We start from the raw sequence: 18,205 nt of genomic DNA on the forward strand, positions 1-18,205 counted from the left end.
GTGGAGGTGGTCCTTTGTATGGAGATGTTTTCCTAGGTTCGAAAGAAGTGTTTCTTGGAGAATTTTGTAAGTTTCATGCTTTATCTTCTATGTTTTGCATATTGTATTTTTGCTAGAAGGGTTTATATTTTATGCTATGACCGAATGCTAATTATATTATGAAATTTTACTCCATTATTATATGCAAAATTGTTCTCTTGAAACCTATAAGGAAACCCTAATTGTGAATTTCTTATATTTAATTTCTCCCCCAACAAGGAAAATAGTTTAAGGTTTTAAAAGTGGATGCCCCAGTCATCCCTTTTTACTTCATCAAAACTTGTTCATGGAATTTTAACCCCACTAATCATTATTGTGTTGATCATCGACAAAATCTATTAAATTTCTTCTTCTTTTTCTTGTTCCTAGCATGGTTCCTAGATGTCTAGGGCTAGCGCTAGGGTTTTGGGACAAAATTTTGCATAAAAAGTGAATTTGTGTTGGATGTTTATGGCCAATAAGATTAGCAATTGCATCAGTAAATCACGTAAAAGAAAAATCTAACATTGTGCATGGCTAATCCTTCCTTTTTAGGGCTGACATCTTCCTTATTTGTTGTTCACTCAAGTTTTTCAGTTGTAAATTCCCATGAAGTGACCCTGACCCTGACCCTACATGCTTATTGGAAGGCCTTAACTCTTTTTTGTTGATTATCCTTGAAAGGCCTTTTTCATTGGCTGCTATATGACATTGCACATCTTATCTTTGCAAATCAATAAAACCCTAAGTTATAATAGCCATCTCTTTGGCCTAGGGATAAAGTGCTTGAACTGTGACATAGAATATCTAGGCCTTTTTAGGCTTTGCGAGTGTTTTGTCCCATCTTATAGACTTATAATAGCCATCTCTTTGGCCTAGGGATAGAGTGCTTGAACTGTGACATAGAATATCTAGGCCTTTCTAGGCTTTGTCAGTATTTTGTCCCATCTTATAGACCTCTTATCTATCACCTTGAACGATAGTAATTGAAGATAATTTAGGTGATTTAGGGAAGCATCACTTGTGGTCAAATATCACTCAATAGCAGGAGAAAGGTTGTTGAGGTGACAGTGGCAACCATTTGTCTTGTTACCATAAGGTTTGGTTCTGCCTAGTGGGTTTTTGCACTAGATCGGCTGGATTTTTCAACAAATATACCTAATTATGATCCAACCAATGATAGATAGCACTCACCACCAAGGACGACAATGACCCCCGCCTTAAACCAGCTGCTGCTGAATTTATGAACTTTGTTATGAATGCTTTTGCATTGTGTCTTTATGGTAAGTCATTATGGACTTTATAGCTAGCTATATGCTAGGTGGACTTCCTTTTGGTTGTGCAGCTTTATGGTTTTGTTGTATAGCCAAGTGGTGATTTAGTAGCACCTATGACTTCTTGCAGAGCTGTCAGCTTATAGGGCTTTAGTCTAGAACACTTTTTTTTTTGGCTTGTAGGGGATGCGTAGTAACCCACCCCTTTTTCATAAAAGATGCCCCAAATGTACTATATTGGTTAATAGTTAAAGAAAGCATTTCAGTTTTTAAAAACTCACAATAATTCAAGTTATCTCCATCAACAATCAGCTTTTCTTTGAAGCAAAACTAAAATAAAAAAAACTTGTTAAGAAGTGTTCAGTAACCTGTAACTCACCCGAGATGCATCTAATCTTCCATTCTTGAATTCAGCTCTATCATGTTGCTACAATAGATGAATGAGATCCTGTAAACACCCAACTAGTTGCCTGACTACAAGTTTTAATCAAGCAGCTTCACGACTAAGCCCAGCAGAATAGAACTCATATGAAATAACATCAAACTTCACAATCGAAATGCATCCGAGCTAAACCACTTCACAACATGTCTACAGAGATATATCTGTACTTGCATCAACCTTATGTGAAGGTATATTTCTGATCGAAACACTTTCAAATTTCAATTAAATATATGATTTGTGATGTGTCTTGTGAGTCATAAAACACAATCATTTAAATCTTTCCACCAAAAATCTGATTAGGCAAAAATAGGAAAAATAAGATATTCATAGGATAAATAACAAACTCAGAAACCATGCTGAAAATTTTTATATCAATAGTAGGCACAACAGGCATGCAGAAATGAGAAACTCCATATGTTATAACAACTTTAGATGAGACATTTTCCATGCGCATGATGCTTTTGTAATAGCAGGAAGAAAAATGTCTACTGAAATATTTAGAAGAATGATCAGGCTAGTCAACTGACAACTCTGAAAATTCTTTAAAAACTAGTGTCTCTTTACATCAACATTAAGGCTTTTCCTTTTAACAGAAACTCTCCATTTTTGGCCAGAGTGGGCTCAATCTCTGGGATGTGTCACTTCGGTGATTCTCAGGTACAGCCATATGATATGCACTGAGAATCAAACCTTGGGTAGTTATGGTGAACTTCCACTGATCTACCGCTAGACCACAAACCAACTAACCCTTCACAGGAGGCCGTAATATGTCCCTTATTCAGCAATCCAAAATTATTCTTCCACCTCTTTATTGCACTAAAATGCTGATGTTGAATTGCTTTCTTGATCATTTTGCAGAGGCAAGCTCAGTTCGCAGCAACTTGGCAGATGCAACCATGTTGGTCAACGCAGGAACAACTTCATCATACTTCCTGGTTTTCAAACCACAATCTGGATTTACCCACAGGATGTTTGTCTCCAACACAGCGAGTAACTGGCAGAGCAGGAGACGATTAAAAAGAGTTAATACCAAAACATAATGCAAGGGCGTCTCCTGAGTCCTGAGTCCTAAGTAATACTATTTTTTGTTTGTTAGAAAATGCACCTCATGTTATATTACTTGCAGGAATTGACTAGTGAAGGGGCAAATTGATACGACCAAGTGAATAAAATGATGTAGCAGTACCTTGCGGATACGGTCTGCAATTTCTTCTGTGTCTGGAATGCGAGGAGAGTGTATATCATAAACCCCAGGGCCGATTCCGGCCCCATATTTCACACCCTCCTGGAAAACTCTGAGTAATTTCTCATCGGAGCGGGAATTCTCAATGGTAATGACATCGGCATCCATATCAATAATGGAATGAATAATGTCGTTGAAGTTGGAGTAACACATGTGGGTGTGGATCTGAACAAACAGGTACCATATTAGTGGAACGGAGAATTGATATTGCAAGGCGTATAAAATGCCGAAAGAACCAAACAGCAGTTCAACTCATGTCCACTGGTTGCACATTATTGCTACACAAAGAGATGAAAGAGGGCATCTTAGAAGTTTAAACAAACCTGAGTAGTATCCTTTACACCACAGTTGGTGATACGGAAACCATGAACAGCCCATTCCAGGTAGTGAGCCTGTTCTGCCTTACGCAAAGGTAGTCCTTCCCTCAGGGCTGCCTCATCGATTTGGATCACCTGAGAATGCAGAATGATAGTAGTTCGGTGATATATAACAATAAAGTTAAACGAAAGGGCACTATACAGAAAATAAATGGCATGATTTTAGACTGACCAATTGCAAAGGCATACCTGAATACCAGCTGCCTCCAAATCTTCAACCTCGTCTTTGATAGCTAGTGCAATTTGCATGCTGGTTTCTGACCTACAAGACATGTAAGGGACTTCAATTAAAAGGTTGAAATGGATCTAACAATTCGATAAAGGGGGGAAATTGAACTGGGAATCACAAGTGGAGATTCAATTATGATGAAGAGTTGGTTACCCTTACCTGGGCTGATCATCTCTTACAAAGGACCAATTCAAAATTGTCACAGGACCTGTAAGCATTCCCTTCATAGGGCGGGCAGTCAAACTCTGGGCATACTTTGACCAAAACACAGTCATTGGTTTTGGGCGGCTGACATCTCCATAAATAATCGGTGGCTTCACACAACGAGAACCATAAGACTGTACCCAGCCATTAACTGTGAATGCAAATCCCTGAAGCTGTTCCCCAAAATATTCTACCATGTCGTTTCTCTGCAGAAAGAGATAAGACAAATAATTAGGTTCCATCATAACAATAGATGTTGTTTGATGATTTCAACCAAATCAATGCAGCACCCACCTCAGGTTCACCATGCACAAGAACATCGATGTCCAGATCTTCCTGCAGTTTAACCACTTTTGCGATTTCCTGCTGAATGGACTGAACGTAATCTGCTTCTGAAATCCTGTTACAAATCAGAAATTTAGACATGCATTTTGACAGACAAGGTAAATTATTGACCTAGAGACTCATTTTACAGCCCAGTATGATGTTTAACTCTGTTCATTCTACAGCCCAGTATGATGTGTAACTCTGTTTGTCCATCATAACAATAAAAATTTAAAAAAATCTAAAAAAAACAACTATACAAAACATGCTCCTAACAAAATTTGCACATAAACAAATTGAATCCCTCTCGGCTCATGTTAGATCCGTATTTAAAATGGATATATGCTGGTTGGTAAAACATGCCTGTTAATGTAAGTCTTATACTATATATTTTGCAAGTTGACATCTATCCAACATAACATACTTATTTGATATATATTTTGCAAGTTGACATCTATCCAACATAACATACTTATTTGATTTGTATTCACGGCGAACTCTGCGAAGTTCTACTGTCTGAGGAAAGGACCCAATTGTGGTCGTTGGAAGAATTGGGAGGTTCAACTTTTTCTGCTGCTTATCTAAACGAACAACTACAGGTGTAGCTCGCCGGTGATCAGAGCCTTTTAATGCTTCAGCCTGTAATTTAAACCAAACCACTTCAAATAAAGTACCTAATGGCTTCCAATTAACCATCGACAAAATGCAGAAGGTAATGTACTAATCAGATCTGAAAAAATATCCTTTCAGTTCATTAATAAAAGGGCTTACAGTTTGTAGACAAGCTATATTGATAACTGTAAGATAACAAGAAGGAAAAAAAAAAAACAATATAACTAACAAAGTGGAGATAATAAGCCAAACAATAGAAAACAGAGCATTTGTCAACATACAGCTTTTTGCACTGCCTTATTGTTCACTCTAGGAGAGGTCTTTCTTGAAGATATAGCAGCTGCATTGGCAGCAAAATATGCCTGCCAAAAATTACTATGTTAGATAGACTCAGATTTTTGAATCAAATGCTCTAGATTACAAAACATCAGTATGAAAACAATGCTCAGACGGGAAAAGGGCAGATTTTAAATGCATGTAACAACCAACTCCTGAGGTCAGAAACCTAGACTTTAGGTATACCCTCATCCAAAGTCTTCATCCCTATAGGAAATGTATTCCAGCTTGTAATTGCAATTAACATTTCCTCCCACATACTTTAATTAACAGAGTGCAAGTTCCAAAAATGTCAATAATCTTTTACCCGATCTGCTTGACCAATCAATGCTTTTGCCAGAGCTACTACTTCAAGTACTTTTTGTGCAGCAAATGCAAGCCAGGACTTAATTTCATTATCAAGCTTTGTCTCATTTACTAAATCCACAGCTGTATGGAGAAGAGAGCAGGACGTGGAGACAACTATTTTGCCTGCAATTCAAACAGATGGCATTCTCAGATTAACTAGAAAAGCATATGGAATTTATTATTTCTCAGTCCAAAAGCACCCCAAACAAGGTAATATAGTGTGCGTAGTGCACACATACCTTTATCAACACTCGTTTGAAGATCCCTTAAAATGCTAAACGATGCTGCCAAATCATTAGCCCAGATGTTTCTCCCATCAATTACTCCAGCAAAAAGGTATTTGTCTCCCGGAAAGCCAACAGTTTTGACAAGGTTGAGTGTTTTAGTTCCACGTACTAGGTCTAACCCAATAGCAGATATAGCCTTCAACTGGATGATGGTCCTGAGGTAGATGGTACATTTCACAGTATTAGAAGATTAGATACCCAAAGATGCACCGTGTGACCCTTGGAATTCAAGTACTTTCTAACTGTTTTCAAGAAACTGAATGATGGCTATGATACAAATAGTGTATTTCAGAGTATTAGAAAATTTGGATCCCTAAAGCTACACTATATGAGTTTTGGAATTCAAGTACTATCTTCCTGTTTTCAAGAGAGATGCAGTATGATTTTTATTTTCTCAATACAAAGAAATGTATCATCTACATAAGCATATGCAAAGGATGTCGCTTTACCTATATGTCTCAACAGGAATATCTGCAAAGTATGTTTCTACAAGCAATTTGGTCCCAACAAGTACTTCTTCTAAGAAAGAATAAGCTTTAGAGAAAGCGTTCAGGTGGTGAGCCTCAAGGTCCATTACAAGCGAGGGTTCATCAAACTGTATCCATGTTGCCCCAGCCTCCTTCAACTCACCTAAGACCTCCCTAAATTAACCACAACACAAATTAAAAATTATTGTCAGACTGTGCCATTACTTACAATATCAAGCGCATGAATCTGTGAGCTAAGGAGGCTTTTACATGAAAACTTACTTGTAGACCGGCAGAATCGAATCAAGCAGAGAAAGAAGGTCAAATGTTTTAGGAACACCCTTTGCAGGCTTTGATAACAACAAGTATGACACAGGACCTATAATGACAGGTACAGTCTCAATACCAATCTGCACTCCAAAAAACAAGCATTAATTGTACATCCAAAAAGTGGCTACAATCTCACAGAGTTCACCATCCAAAACTTTCATGCCAATGAAATGTGGAAAATGTAAGGATCTTTCTCAGTCAAACAGCAAAGAGTCGGTGTTTTTCATATTAAGAAGCTAAGAACGACACACAAGAAAGCCTGCTTCAAACGAAAATGTTTTTGTTGTAAAATGAACAATACTGACCTCTTTAGCCTCTTTGTATTCATCCACAGCTTTGTGTGAAGAGTACTTGAATTTAATTTCTGGTCCCAGCTCTGGAACGATGTAGTGGCTGAAAAGGACAATATTATCTATGTTTAAAGCCACTCAATGAAAAAAAAAAATCGATTTAGTAGAATCACGGTATTGACAGCCTGTTACAAGTCGTAGTGCTGCACTTACTAGTTAGTGTCAAACCACTTGGTCATCTCCATAGCAGGAAGCTTAGCATTTCCACGTGCCATTGAGAAGTAAGTGTCGAATCCAATCTCACCACCAGTCCACCCATATCGTGGAGGAACAGCCCCAACCATGGCAGTTGTGTCAAGGACCTGATCATAGTAGGAAAAGGTGTTGCTTGGGATGTATGTTAGACCAGCATCAGCCATTTGTTTCCATGTTGCAGCTCTCAAATTCTTTGCTACATTCTGCAACTCAGTTGCACTGCTCTTGCCGTCCCAAAAGGATTCAAGTGCAAACTTGAGTTCTCTCTTGGGGGCAATTCGGGGATAACCAACCACATGGGAAGCCATGAATAAGGACTTTGAATCCTGCTGAAGGGACAAAAGAAGGATGCTTATAAGTTATAAACTCTCAAACAAGATCATAGGTGAATTTTGACAATTTTCTAGGACAGAAGCTTTTTAATTGTATAAGTTCATAAGATTTCAACACTCCAGTCAGAACCCAAGAGGCATTGACCGGCTCAATAGAGCGTATTAATATGAACTATAATATAACTGTATTTGAGTACAGACCAAAGGGGTTAAGCAGTTGAATCATTTCCCGAACAGTTGTCCATATTACAGTGTGGAAAAAAGTTCAAACTCACTAGTAACACATATTGTTATACCCAATGCATATTGACAGACCAGTATCCAGCTATAAGGCCAGCCATTCTTTTATAATCTCCCCTATTGCGTATTCATACTAACCTAATATACAAAAACAACATGGGTTTGCAGAACTGGTCCACATATGCCCAGAAAGTAGTGCACACCTAGAATCTAAAAAAATTATGAAATAAACCGTAAACAACTAGACCATGATGATCAAAAGTTAGGAATGGATTGAGGGATGTTATAGCATTTGATTGGACTGCAAGGTTCCAATATTTGTGGAGAAGGGCCTACTTCCACCATATCAATGACAAGGAAATTAGGCTGAAGCAGGTCTAACTTCTAAGACATGTTGACCATATAACAGCAAAAGCGTAGGCAACCAAATTGATGCGCATCATCTCCCTCACCAGTCTACATAAATTGAATATTTCAATGAAAATTACAGACCAAACTAATAAAAAATGTCTTCACACAATAACACCAACATTAGTTCAGATCTCGGGTTCACAATGAGTTCTCATTGTGGGAACTCATGTTCAAATGTCATGGAAGATATGTTTCCCCACTAAGGTACCGAAATATAACTTTGCAGAATTGATGAGGTACTGAAATTCTCTACTCTTTTCCAATCAATCAAATAAACGAATTTACAAACATCAAAAGCTGGGGTTCGTAGTTCCCCACCAATCAAACAAAAATGTTTACATGTACCCAAAAAAATACATCGACACTAGTACAGACATATCAAACATATCTGAACATGGATGTCTGAGTCTCCATATTTGATACATTGTTCAATTATGTAACTCCAGACCCACTTTAAATGGGTCTTTACCAATGTTCACCTTCAATATGCCCAATGCATCATCTAGAGTCAACACACTGTTTTTCTGCCACACTCTGGCACATACATAGAGATCACCCACAGTCACAGGTGCTGTGGAGTGCAGGTGGATTCTTTGTGTGCAACAAAACAAATGATGAAGGTTTTTCAACTCCACCTTCCAGAGTACAAATTAAAAAATTAAAATGGCATTAGAACGGAGAGCTGACCTGCAAAGGAAATTGTGGCAGCAGCTGGCAGGGTTTATATCTTCTGCCTAACTTTCAGAAGCCTTGGGTGAAGTATAACTGTGTGGACATGCACATATATATAGATGAAGAGTTTAGGGTGGTCATAATCAAATCATAGTGGGTGGTTGATGATGGGTCCATGGGATGCTTGCTTTCTTATTACAATTACAATTATGTACGCTTGTTAAGGGGCCAACCCTACGCACCATGCCCCTCCAAACCTTACAGTTTAAATTTTTTGAGAACATGATTTCCTTGCCATTCCCAGAGTTGGTGTGAATAGTTTGAGCGGCTACCTTTGACCCAATAATCATAGCTTGTCCTTTTTTATATATTGTTACCAACTCGCTTGATAGTCTTTCACTGTCATGAAGTAGGTCAAGTCTACAACATAACTGAACTCTGCTTTGTTGGTGAACCTGGTTGGTGCCTATTATTTGGACCTTTTATACATGTGAAGGAATTCAATGGTTAATCTCCACTACATGGTTTTGTATACCTCAGCCGATTATTTTGGTTGGTGGGATATGTGAACTTTTTGGTTGGTGGGAGTTGTTGGATTTTGGACTTTGATGTGTGTTGTAAATTTAGTATATATTAATTGTGATAAAAAATATTCAGATGGTTGATATTTAAAATGGTAGGTTTTTTGTATTCTAAAATTTTTAATATAAATTATTTTATTTTTTTTATTATTTTTTTGGGTGTAAAATTTTACATATTTCAAAATTTTATATAAAAAAAAAATATATATATATATATATATATTTTATGATTATAAAAAGTGTGTTATAATTATTTTATTTATTAGAGATATATTTTATAGTTGTAATTTTATTAAGTGATACATATGAAATGGAATGTAATCTTTTATACTTTTTGTTATAGAATATTATTCAATTAAACTTTAAAAATATAAGAGGATTTATTATAAAATTTACAAAATAAATATAAAAACATAAAAAAAATTCAAATTTTTGTCATGAACAACACTAAAAACTATAGAGAATAATGCTTAAGATAAGGTAATACCATTATATACTTAGTGTGAAAGGAAGCACTCTATAGAACATATTTCTTACAAGACAATACAATTTAACACACCTCCCATACAATGATAATCATGTGTAAATATATTTTATCATGAGTATTCCCAAGGGCCTTATCTCAAATACTTCTAATTATTATATTATTTTCTTTTAATTACGAAGTGGGTATATTACATTATTATAGTCACATTACATTTATTATCCCCTTGGGCACCTCCCTAGGTACTTCATCTTATCCCCCCTAAATACATTACAATTTGACATAATAAAAATTATAATTTATATTATTTAAAATTTAATAAAAATGAGTAAAGAATATACAAGTTTGTTATTATGTCATAAGGGGTTCCCCTAGTTCAATATATTCCCTGATGTGGTTCTTGATTCACTCCTATTCGTCAATATTGTGGGATGACCATAAAAATTGATTTCATCGTCTAATTCTTAGGCACCAAACCTCATAGTTTAGGCATGGTATCCAGCATGGGGCTTTGTCGGGTTTGTTGGTCCTCTCACTGCGACCACCACTCCAAACATGTTGACTGACAATTACAGATATGTTGACCCCCATTTACCTCCATATTACTCCTGTTAGAAATCGTCTTACAAATTGTACACCACCAAATCCACTTTGCAATTAGACATTCCATGTCATGTTATTAGATGGTCCATGTCCTCTTGTTCCTTGTTGTGGAAGAATTTATTTGGAGCAGAGAAAATCATAACTCTATTGGTTATTAATGTCTTCCTTCCATAACAATTATTAGAATCCAACTGAATCTAATTTTGAACTTGATTTCATCGTCTAATTCTTAGGCACCAAACCTCATAGCTTAGGCATGATATCCAGCATGGGGCTTTGTCGGGTTTGTTGGTCCTCTCACTACGACCACCACTCCAAATACATTGACTGACAGTTATAGATATGTTGGCCCCAATTTACCTCCATATTACTCATGTTAGAAATCGTCTTACAAATTGTACACCACCAAATCCACTTTGCAATTAGACATTCCATGTCATGTTATTAGATGGTCCATGTCCTCTTGTTCCTTGTTGTGGAAGAATTCATTTGAAGGAGCGGAGCAAATCGTAACTATATTGGTTATTAATGTCTTCCTTCCATAACGATTATTAGAATCCAACTGAATCTTATTTTGACTTCAAGAAATGAAGTTGACCCTGAGACTCACAATACAAACTATCTTTAGTTCAAATTATTATTATATGACCAGAGATTCATTGCTCTTTTTTATTTTTTATACGGATATTTTTTATCTTTAACGCACAAACATCATCCAACCAAAATCCATCCAATATTGTATGTTGATATGATGATCTAAATAGTATAATGTTTATGCAGAGCCACACAGGATTGTACAAAAGTGTGAATCTCAATCAAATTTTAAACGGTGTGATCCTCCTCACATATATTCCATAAAATGAATTATCAATCCAAGGTTTCCATTATTGTGACACATATTTCACTACTTTGGTTATCTATATGTGTGACTATTAGTCCTATAATCAAACTTGTAACTAGCATGCATGAATCAATGTAGTTGTCGAGGAAACCATTATTATCATGTGCATACCTTATGGATCTCAACCATAGGCAATTATAAAATAATCATTTCAAAAGTAACTTTCCATTGTGCAAGTATAATTAGTATTTGATTGGTGTATGGCATTTGAGTGTTAATTATTAAGTTCTTTTAAAAATATGAAATTCATAGAGTGAATAAAAGTTCAAGGCGACCAACCTATTACAAACGTCATACCAAAATCGTTGAAGTACAGAATTTCCATGATATATTTTCATTTAATGATATCCAATGCCCATGTCTCAACTAAGCTCAACATTTTCTCCATGATTATTTTATGAATGGCAAACATGATTTGAGTGTTTTCCTTATAGTTCGATTTTTTCATAACACATTTTTTTCAAAAGAAGTTGTCTTGTACTAGGGTATGATCTTGCTTATAATCATAAGCTTTTCTTTCAAATATGCACATGGAGTCAAGCTACTCATAAACCAAGGAATCATGATATTGAAGTAGACAATATTTCAAATGAGTATTATCATCTAGAATTCTCTCTCTCTCTCTCTCTCTCTCTCTCTCTCTCTCATATACACACACACACACACACACACACACACACAATTGAGGTCAAGGTTGTTGTCTATCACACTTTATCAACATTGAAATGAGGGATGCTTTGAATTAATATTATATTAAGACTCATTAAAACATGCACAACCCCCAATCATTATTCTCAAAAATTCTTACCATATCAATGGTAAAAGATAACCTTTATATTACAAATAGCTCCACAATCACTCAATACAATCCAAACAACAATGTACATAGTAATTCCACATGGAAATTGGGTCTATTTGCAATTGCAAATTAGAGATTTTGGGAATACCCATGGATTCAATCATTCATCATTTTCAAAAGGAAATCAAAAGAATTAGTAGTCAATTTCCTAAAGCAATTGATGTCAACAACCCCATTAACTCAATCAATTTGAATGGTAATTATTAGCTCAATAATTGTAACTCTTGGCACATCACTTCATTCAACTAGAAAATTCAATAAACTAGACAATAACAAATATTTCAACTACGTCTCTTTAAATATACTTGCACCTTACTCATATAAGTTTAACACATTGAACAAGACCTAGTTACCAACAATGTTGTGTCCATGGTTGAACTATAAGGTCCCTTCTAACTACCCATATTTTGTAAATGTAATTAAGACTATTAATGTTAGATAATCAACATGGATAGCATGTCAGACTTTATCATGTATTGATGAAACTGAGGAATAGTGCAACCTACATAGATTTTGATGCCTATACAAGAATCTTCATTAAGGAAAGTTGTGAGGGGGAGTCAAGAAAAACTTCCTAACTAAATTAATTGACTAGACTCCTTATGCGGCAGTCGAATTACCCAAGCTGCCAACATTTATGATGAATAGGGAAGTGATACCTAACTACCTAAGGTATGGGCTACGTACCATGTAATCCCATCAACAAGGAGACCCAACGGAAGAGGAAATGAATAATGAAACTTGTACGTAATAGAGAGGGAGAAATGCATAGAATAGAAAATAGCATGGAAGTAACAAGAGGAAAACCAAAGAGAATTGCTTCCCATAAAACATCATAAGCCATGAATTGTAATGAAGTGTTGTTCCTAAACATTTAGCATTGTAATGAAGTGTTGTTTCTAAACATTTAGCATTGAAGCGAAATTATTGAACCCTTTAAGTGAAGGAGAGTGGCCTTCATGTTCCTTACTTGATTTGTGACCTTGAGTGTCTCATGAGTGAAGTTTCCTCTAAGGCATCGAATCTGGCTTAAGGGTGGCTATTTGCAAGAAGGATTGCAATGTAGTTGAGCCTAAGGTTGGGTGGAGAGTGGCTCACCCTTTTTCAATTACCAACAACTTAAGCATATCAAATAAGTGTATTTATCTCTTATGAATGAAATGAAACTATTATTCAAGGCTCGTGAATATTATTATGATGATTATACTACTTGGTGGTAGAAATGGTCTAATATATATTGTGAATATCTAATAGGAGTGTATGATATGAATATTGTTTAATACATCATGAATGTGGCTATGCTAATTTCATGTGTATAATGTAATAATAGGATAAGCAAAGATATACTATGTTGGGTCTCTAGTTGTTATTTCATCTTGTGGATAAATTATGTGCATGGGAATATATCTTGAGGGCATATTCTTTGTAAGGAATATATATATATATATATATATATATATATATATATATATATATATATATATATATATATATATATATATAATTGTAAATAATAGTGCAAAGTTGATTTGGAGCTTAATCCCTTCATGTAATTTGTGGGAGTGGTCGGCCTTGCCCAAACTAGTTATGGGATGGAACAACAAAGACTGCAACTTTGTTGAGTATAAGAGGACTTGAAGGTCATCCACTTTGTAGGTATTTTGGTTTCCTCATGGGAAAGGCCAAGCTACTAGTTACCTATGTGTGAGAAAAATAGAAGCATAAATTAGGGAGTTTTAGCCTTAAGTGAGCAAGAGAAGTTCTTCAGCTGAGTGAAGTTGAGTATGTGGCCTTAGGCCATATTTTTTTTATTTTTTTCAAATATGTGTGATTAGTGTAGGTTTTAACCCTATACATAATTACATGCAAACGAATTCTAAAAATAAAAAATAAACAATGGCGAGAGCACTACCCCGGACCCCATAGAGGGGGGCTACCACCCCCCTGTGACCCCCCCATTGTGCCTGGCGCAACGAAGGGGGTGCTGACCACCCACCCTCTAACCCCCCGACTTCGCGTGTGGGGCTAGTCGTGGAAAGAATATAACACACACCCGACAATTAGAGGTAGTGACCTTGATATGTTATTGCAGCTTGAACAAGACTTATGAAGTCTTCATGATATTTTGAGGGAAACAACAACCCTATCATAGTATATCTCAGGCCTTTAGAATAGGCCTAGAATCCCTTTCGAGCCTTAGAGAATTGTCACCCCCTTTAAGATTTAGGATCAAACCTTTTATTTTAAGTTGAAGAAAAATTTGAAGTTCAAGGTATTAGCCCTTGGTCATATGGCCAATACAAAGGCCATGAAAAAGAGCCAATTGGAAGGGGATATCGATCCATTGGTTATTTGGCGTCAACATTTTCTGCTTTTAATATTCGAGGAGCGCATTGGAGCCAATTGGGCGGAAACCTTGATACGAACAAAAATTGAAACTCTATTAGTTAACATAGAGGGAGAGTTAGGGACATCATCAAATGGGATTAGGTAATCAGGTGATCGGGTGTCAATTGAGGGTGAACATCTATGAACTCCCAATACTAATAGGCGTCAACATGTTTTTCAATCAACGAGAATGTTTTCATCAATATGAGTCCATTGATTGGGCATCAAGAATCAGGATATCAAAAAGTGGACCTTTTTGCAATGGGTTGATTCCTTGGTATTAAGGAGACCCAAAACCCCATTTATTGTGAGAGAGGTTCTTGTCATCAACTGATGAAGGGTAGTGACAGATGTCAGTGTTCTAGACTCAGATAAAAGGCAAGGATTTCAGGGAATTTCCCCAAAAATTCCAAGCTTGATAAGGGATCCTAACGTCACAAAAGATGAGGTGGTGTTGACATTGTGGAGATGACATGGTGGTGATGTGGAGTTGACATGATATTGATGTGGAGATGATGTGGTTTTGACATGGATATGATGTGGAATTGAGGTGGTAATTGAAGGGAGACTATGATGTCAACCTATCGACATACTGGCATGTCGAGAGATCGACTACCGAGAGGTTTGGACCCCGAGAGGTTCGAGTGATGAAAATGTTGGGCCTCATCAAATGACAGCTTGATATCATATGTGGTAGAACTGGATCTAGTTTAGGGACTAGTTGGTGGTACAAACAAAACTCAAAAGTTTGTCAGGTAATGGAATTCAATGGAGAGGTCGGACCCCAATGTTTGATATCCCATGTCATGTCAGATGGATTTTTGGACATGCAAGTTTAAATGGTAAATGCTTGCATGAGGGTCGATAGTCGATTTACCTACTAGTGATCTAGGTTGGTGAACATGGACTAGTGCAGGAATGACATGTGGCCAAGGGTTGCCATGTATTAGAAATGTGTTATAGTATGAATGTTGATGTGGCTTTGGAGGATAATCTTCAAGTGGACATAACTTTGTGCTCGAAACTCAGAATAGAATGAATTGATATTGTTGGGAAGTTGTTGATGAGATGAAGACAATGATTATATTAGAAATGTATTTTTAGGTGATTAAAGTAAGAGGAAATTTGATATCCCCATATTCATAATTAATCTTGAAGGTTAGATCTAGACAAACCCCACAAACCTAATCAGGCATTAAGGGGTTGGGTACCTTACATGAATGATCGACATGTGTATCAATTTTTGAATGGCTCTCTTTATCCATATAGTCTGAGGATTTGAATCACTCGCAGCTTGAAAACAAATGTTCTCTCTACTATGAATAGATATTTTAAATGAACATTCCTATAAAATTGCAAACTATTTAACTCTAGACATTTTCAAAATTTATCTACTTTCAAGCCTCAAAATTTTTCATTGGTTCAAAATATTTATGTTGTGAATCATTACTCAAAAGGTGTTTTTAATAACACAATGCATTATTTTCCTCTATATATTATGAAGGATATTCCACAAATATACAAACAACATGAATTATGAGAGGAAATTCCTCAAATGAAATAAATAGGCCAGATTACTAAGTACTCAATGTATGGGTTTATATATGAAGGCACAAAAAATAATGGAAACGTGTAGAAGAAACAAACAAATATTATGTATAACTTTTTTAGATATGGTGATGAAACCAGACAAAACCATTTTTTCAACTTCTCAACAAGTCACCATGCCATCCATAGAAACCCCCCCAAATAATCAATGAAATTTTATTGGTCAAGATGTTGCCTACAACAATAACCAAAATGCATTAACCTTTTGGTAGCAAAGAGAACAATTCCATGTGTTACTCAAATATGCACCTTCATATAAGAAAGCCCCATTAAATGAACATTATGGATTTAGACATTGCAATGTGATTATTTATTCAATGTCATATTGTTTATGTGTAGCTTCTTTCTTGATCTAGGAATGCATCAAGAGATATTTTGGGTTGAGAATTGTGTTGTATTTTATATCTGATTATTTTGGTGAATATTTTATATGTTTTGCAAGTTGTCACTACCCTTTGGTAAAACGGAAAACTTGGTGGACTTTGTGTATTAATGATTTTTGTGTTTAGAACATTTAGATAAAGAAGAAGGGATTACGATGTTTTCTTAATTTTAGAAATATGTTTTGTTATTTACTCATTATATCATCGATGTGTAGATAAGATGTACAATTTGACTTTTACTTTGGTGGCTATCATATTCGATCAAATATGATAAAACTTAGTTTTAACTCAAACTTGGCAAGTTCATATAGCTTGCAAGTATGTAATATCCTATTATATGAAGGCACGTGATAAAAGGATAAATTTTGTTGCTTTTCTAATTTTCTCTTATTAGAACTCAATGACTCATTTTTATTGGAATTTAGAATGAACCCTACTTAAAATACATATTCAAACTGCATGAATTGATCCAGTAACCTCCAAAACTTTATTACAACCAAATTATGCTATATGGATTTCATATATGCTCTTTCATCCAACAAAAAATAATGAATCCATATATGCTCTTTCCTCCAACAAAAAATAAATCCATTAGATTTTTGTTTATAAAAAAAAAAGAAGGAAAAAGCTTTAATCTAGTACATTATGATTTTGGTTGGATGAAAATAAGGTAAACATCTTTACACTTGCATGCATTACCTTGCAAAGGAAAAGTACAATAATGTATGTCAAATGAATACATTGTAATGTATATATAAAAACCACTTAAAGAGTTATATTTACCCACAAATATATCACATGTTATGGTTATACAATATAATAATTACGTTGAAAGCGTTCTATTGTGGAGTTCCTTCTCTCGACATTGTATAGATTCCTCATCATTTATTGTACATATTCGGATAACATAATTGACTCATTCGAATACACATACGTATTTAAGGTGCTGAAAAAATCACTTTGTCTTAATATATATGATACAACTAATTCCAACTTAACCCTTTAAATGCAAGAACTTTTATCTTTGACTTTTTAGATACCTTTTACATCAAATTTGATAGAGTACATGGAGGTGTGATTTTGTTCAAATTTATGATATACTCAATTTTACTTTAAGAGTAATTATGTTATGATTTACATAACCTTTGTTTTGGAATCCATCCAATTTCCAAATTAATTTTGGAGTTTGATTTTCATAGTTCTATTTTATAAATCTTAAATCATATTATGCATTTTCAAAAGTAACGTATCTTAATCATCACATCAAAACCACTTCATCATTAATTTATAGTTCATACAAAAACAATTAAAATAAATGAACCATTTGGTTGGGGTTGCGATGAGAAAAAGCTTGGTTGAAGAGATTTGTGGAGTTCTCTAAATTGTGTTCGTTGTCATATACTTTGATGCAATGGATTGGCTTCAATTACCTTTCCAGACCTATATACTCGTAATTTCATAGTTGTGCTAGTAATATTTACTATTTTAAAAAACGGCCAAAGAAGTTGAGGGTTTCAGCTTGATAAATATGGAGGAGTTTTTGTTAAATGATGTCTTTGCGTATATCAACCACATTTACTAATATGTTTGTGCTAAAGTGCTTATGATCCATTAAAGGCATGCATTTATTAGTGATTATGTACCAAGACATTGAAAGCTAAAACAAAGACATAATGATTATGTACTAAGGCATTGGAAGGTAAAATA

The 18,205-nt window shown here is 35.3% G+C and overlaps 1 protein-coding gene across 2 annotated transcripts; it reads right to left on the reverse strand.

Annotated features, from left to right (window-relative positions):
• Positions 1-2,127: 2,127 nt before the first annotated feature.
• LOC149266315 (5-methyltetrahydropteroyltriglutamate--homocysteine methyltransferase 1-like) lies at positions 2,128-8,847 on the reverse strand. Of its 2 annotated transcripts, none has more exons than XM_089430279.1 (15): positions 8,707-8,847; positions 6,995-7,362; positions 6,797-6,884; positions 6,444-6,571; positions 6,144-6,335; positions 5,647-5,849; positions 5,367-5,530; positions 5,005-5,085; positions 4,584-4,750; positions 4,082-4,187; positions 3,743-3,993; positions 3,544-3,616; positions 3,301-3,429; positions 2,921-3,142; positions 2,128-2,728 (listed from the first exon to the last, which is right to left on the reverse strand). In XM_089430279.1, exons 2-15 carry the CDS (start codon positions 7,342-7,344, stop codon positions 2,582-2,584), a joined length of 2,301 nt encoding a protein of 766 aa, XP_089286405.1. In that variant the 5' UTR covers positions 7,345-7,362; positions 8,707-8,847; the 3' UTR covers positions 2,128-2,581. The 2 variants fall into 2 exon arrangements, with proteins under 2 accessions (XP_089286405.1, XP_089286410.1); XM_089430284.1 differs by having other exon boundaries at positions 6,995-7,365; positions 8,707-8,816.
• Between the last annotated feature and the right edge of the window lie 9,358 nt (positions 8,848-18,205).

Source organism: Pinus tabuliformis, chromosome 6, assembly GCF_031772625.1.
Source record: "Pinus tabuliformis cultivar Carrire ecotype Pingquan chromosome 6, CPIR1, whole genome shotgun sequence".
Taxonomy (NCBI): Eukaryota; Viridiplantae; Streptophyta; class Pinopsida; order Pinales; family Pinaceae; genus Pinus; species Pinus tabuliformis.

Bases quoted from the DNA above. Each gene is read 5' to 3' on its own strand.
- LOC149266315 (XM_089430279.1), bottom strand. From the start codon at position 7,344: ATGGCTTCCCATGTGGTTGGTTATCCCCGAATTGCCCCCAAGAGAGAA. The intron at 6,572-6,796 runs GTCAGTATTGTT...TTTGGAGTGCAG, and splicing joins AATACAAAGAGGCTAAAGAG to ATTGGTATTGAGACTGTACC. The intron at 3,994-4,081 runs GTGGGTGCTGCA...CTCTTTCTGCAG, and splicing joins TTGTGCATGGTGAACCTGAG to AGAAACGACATGGTAGAATA.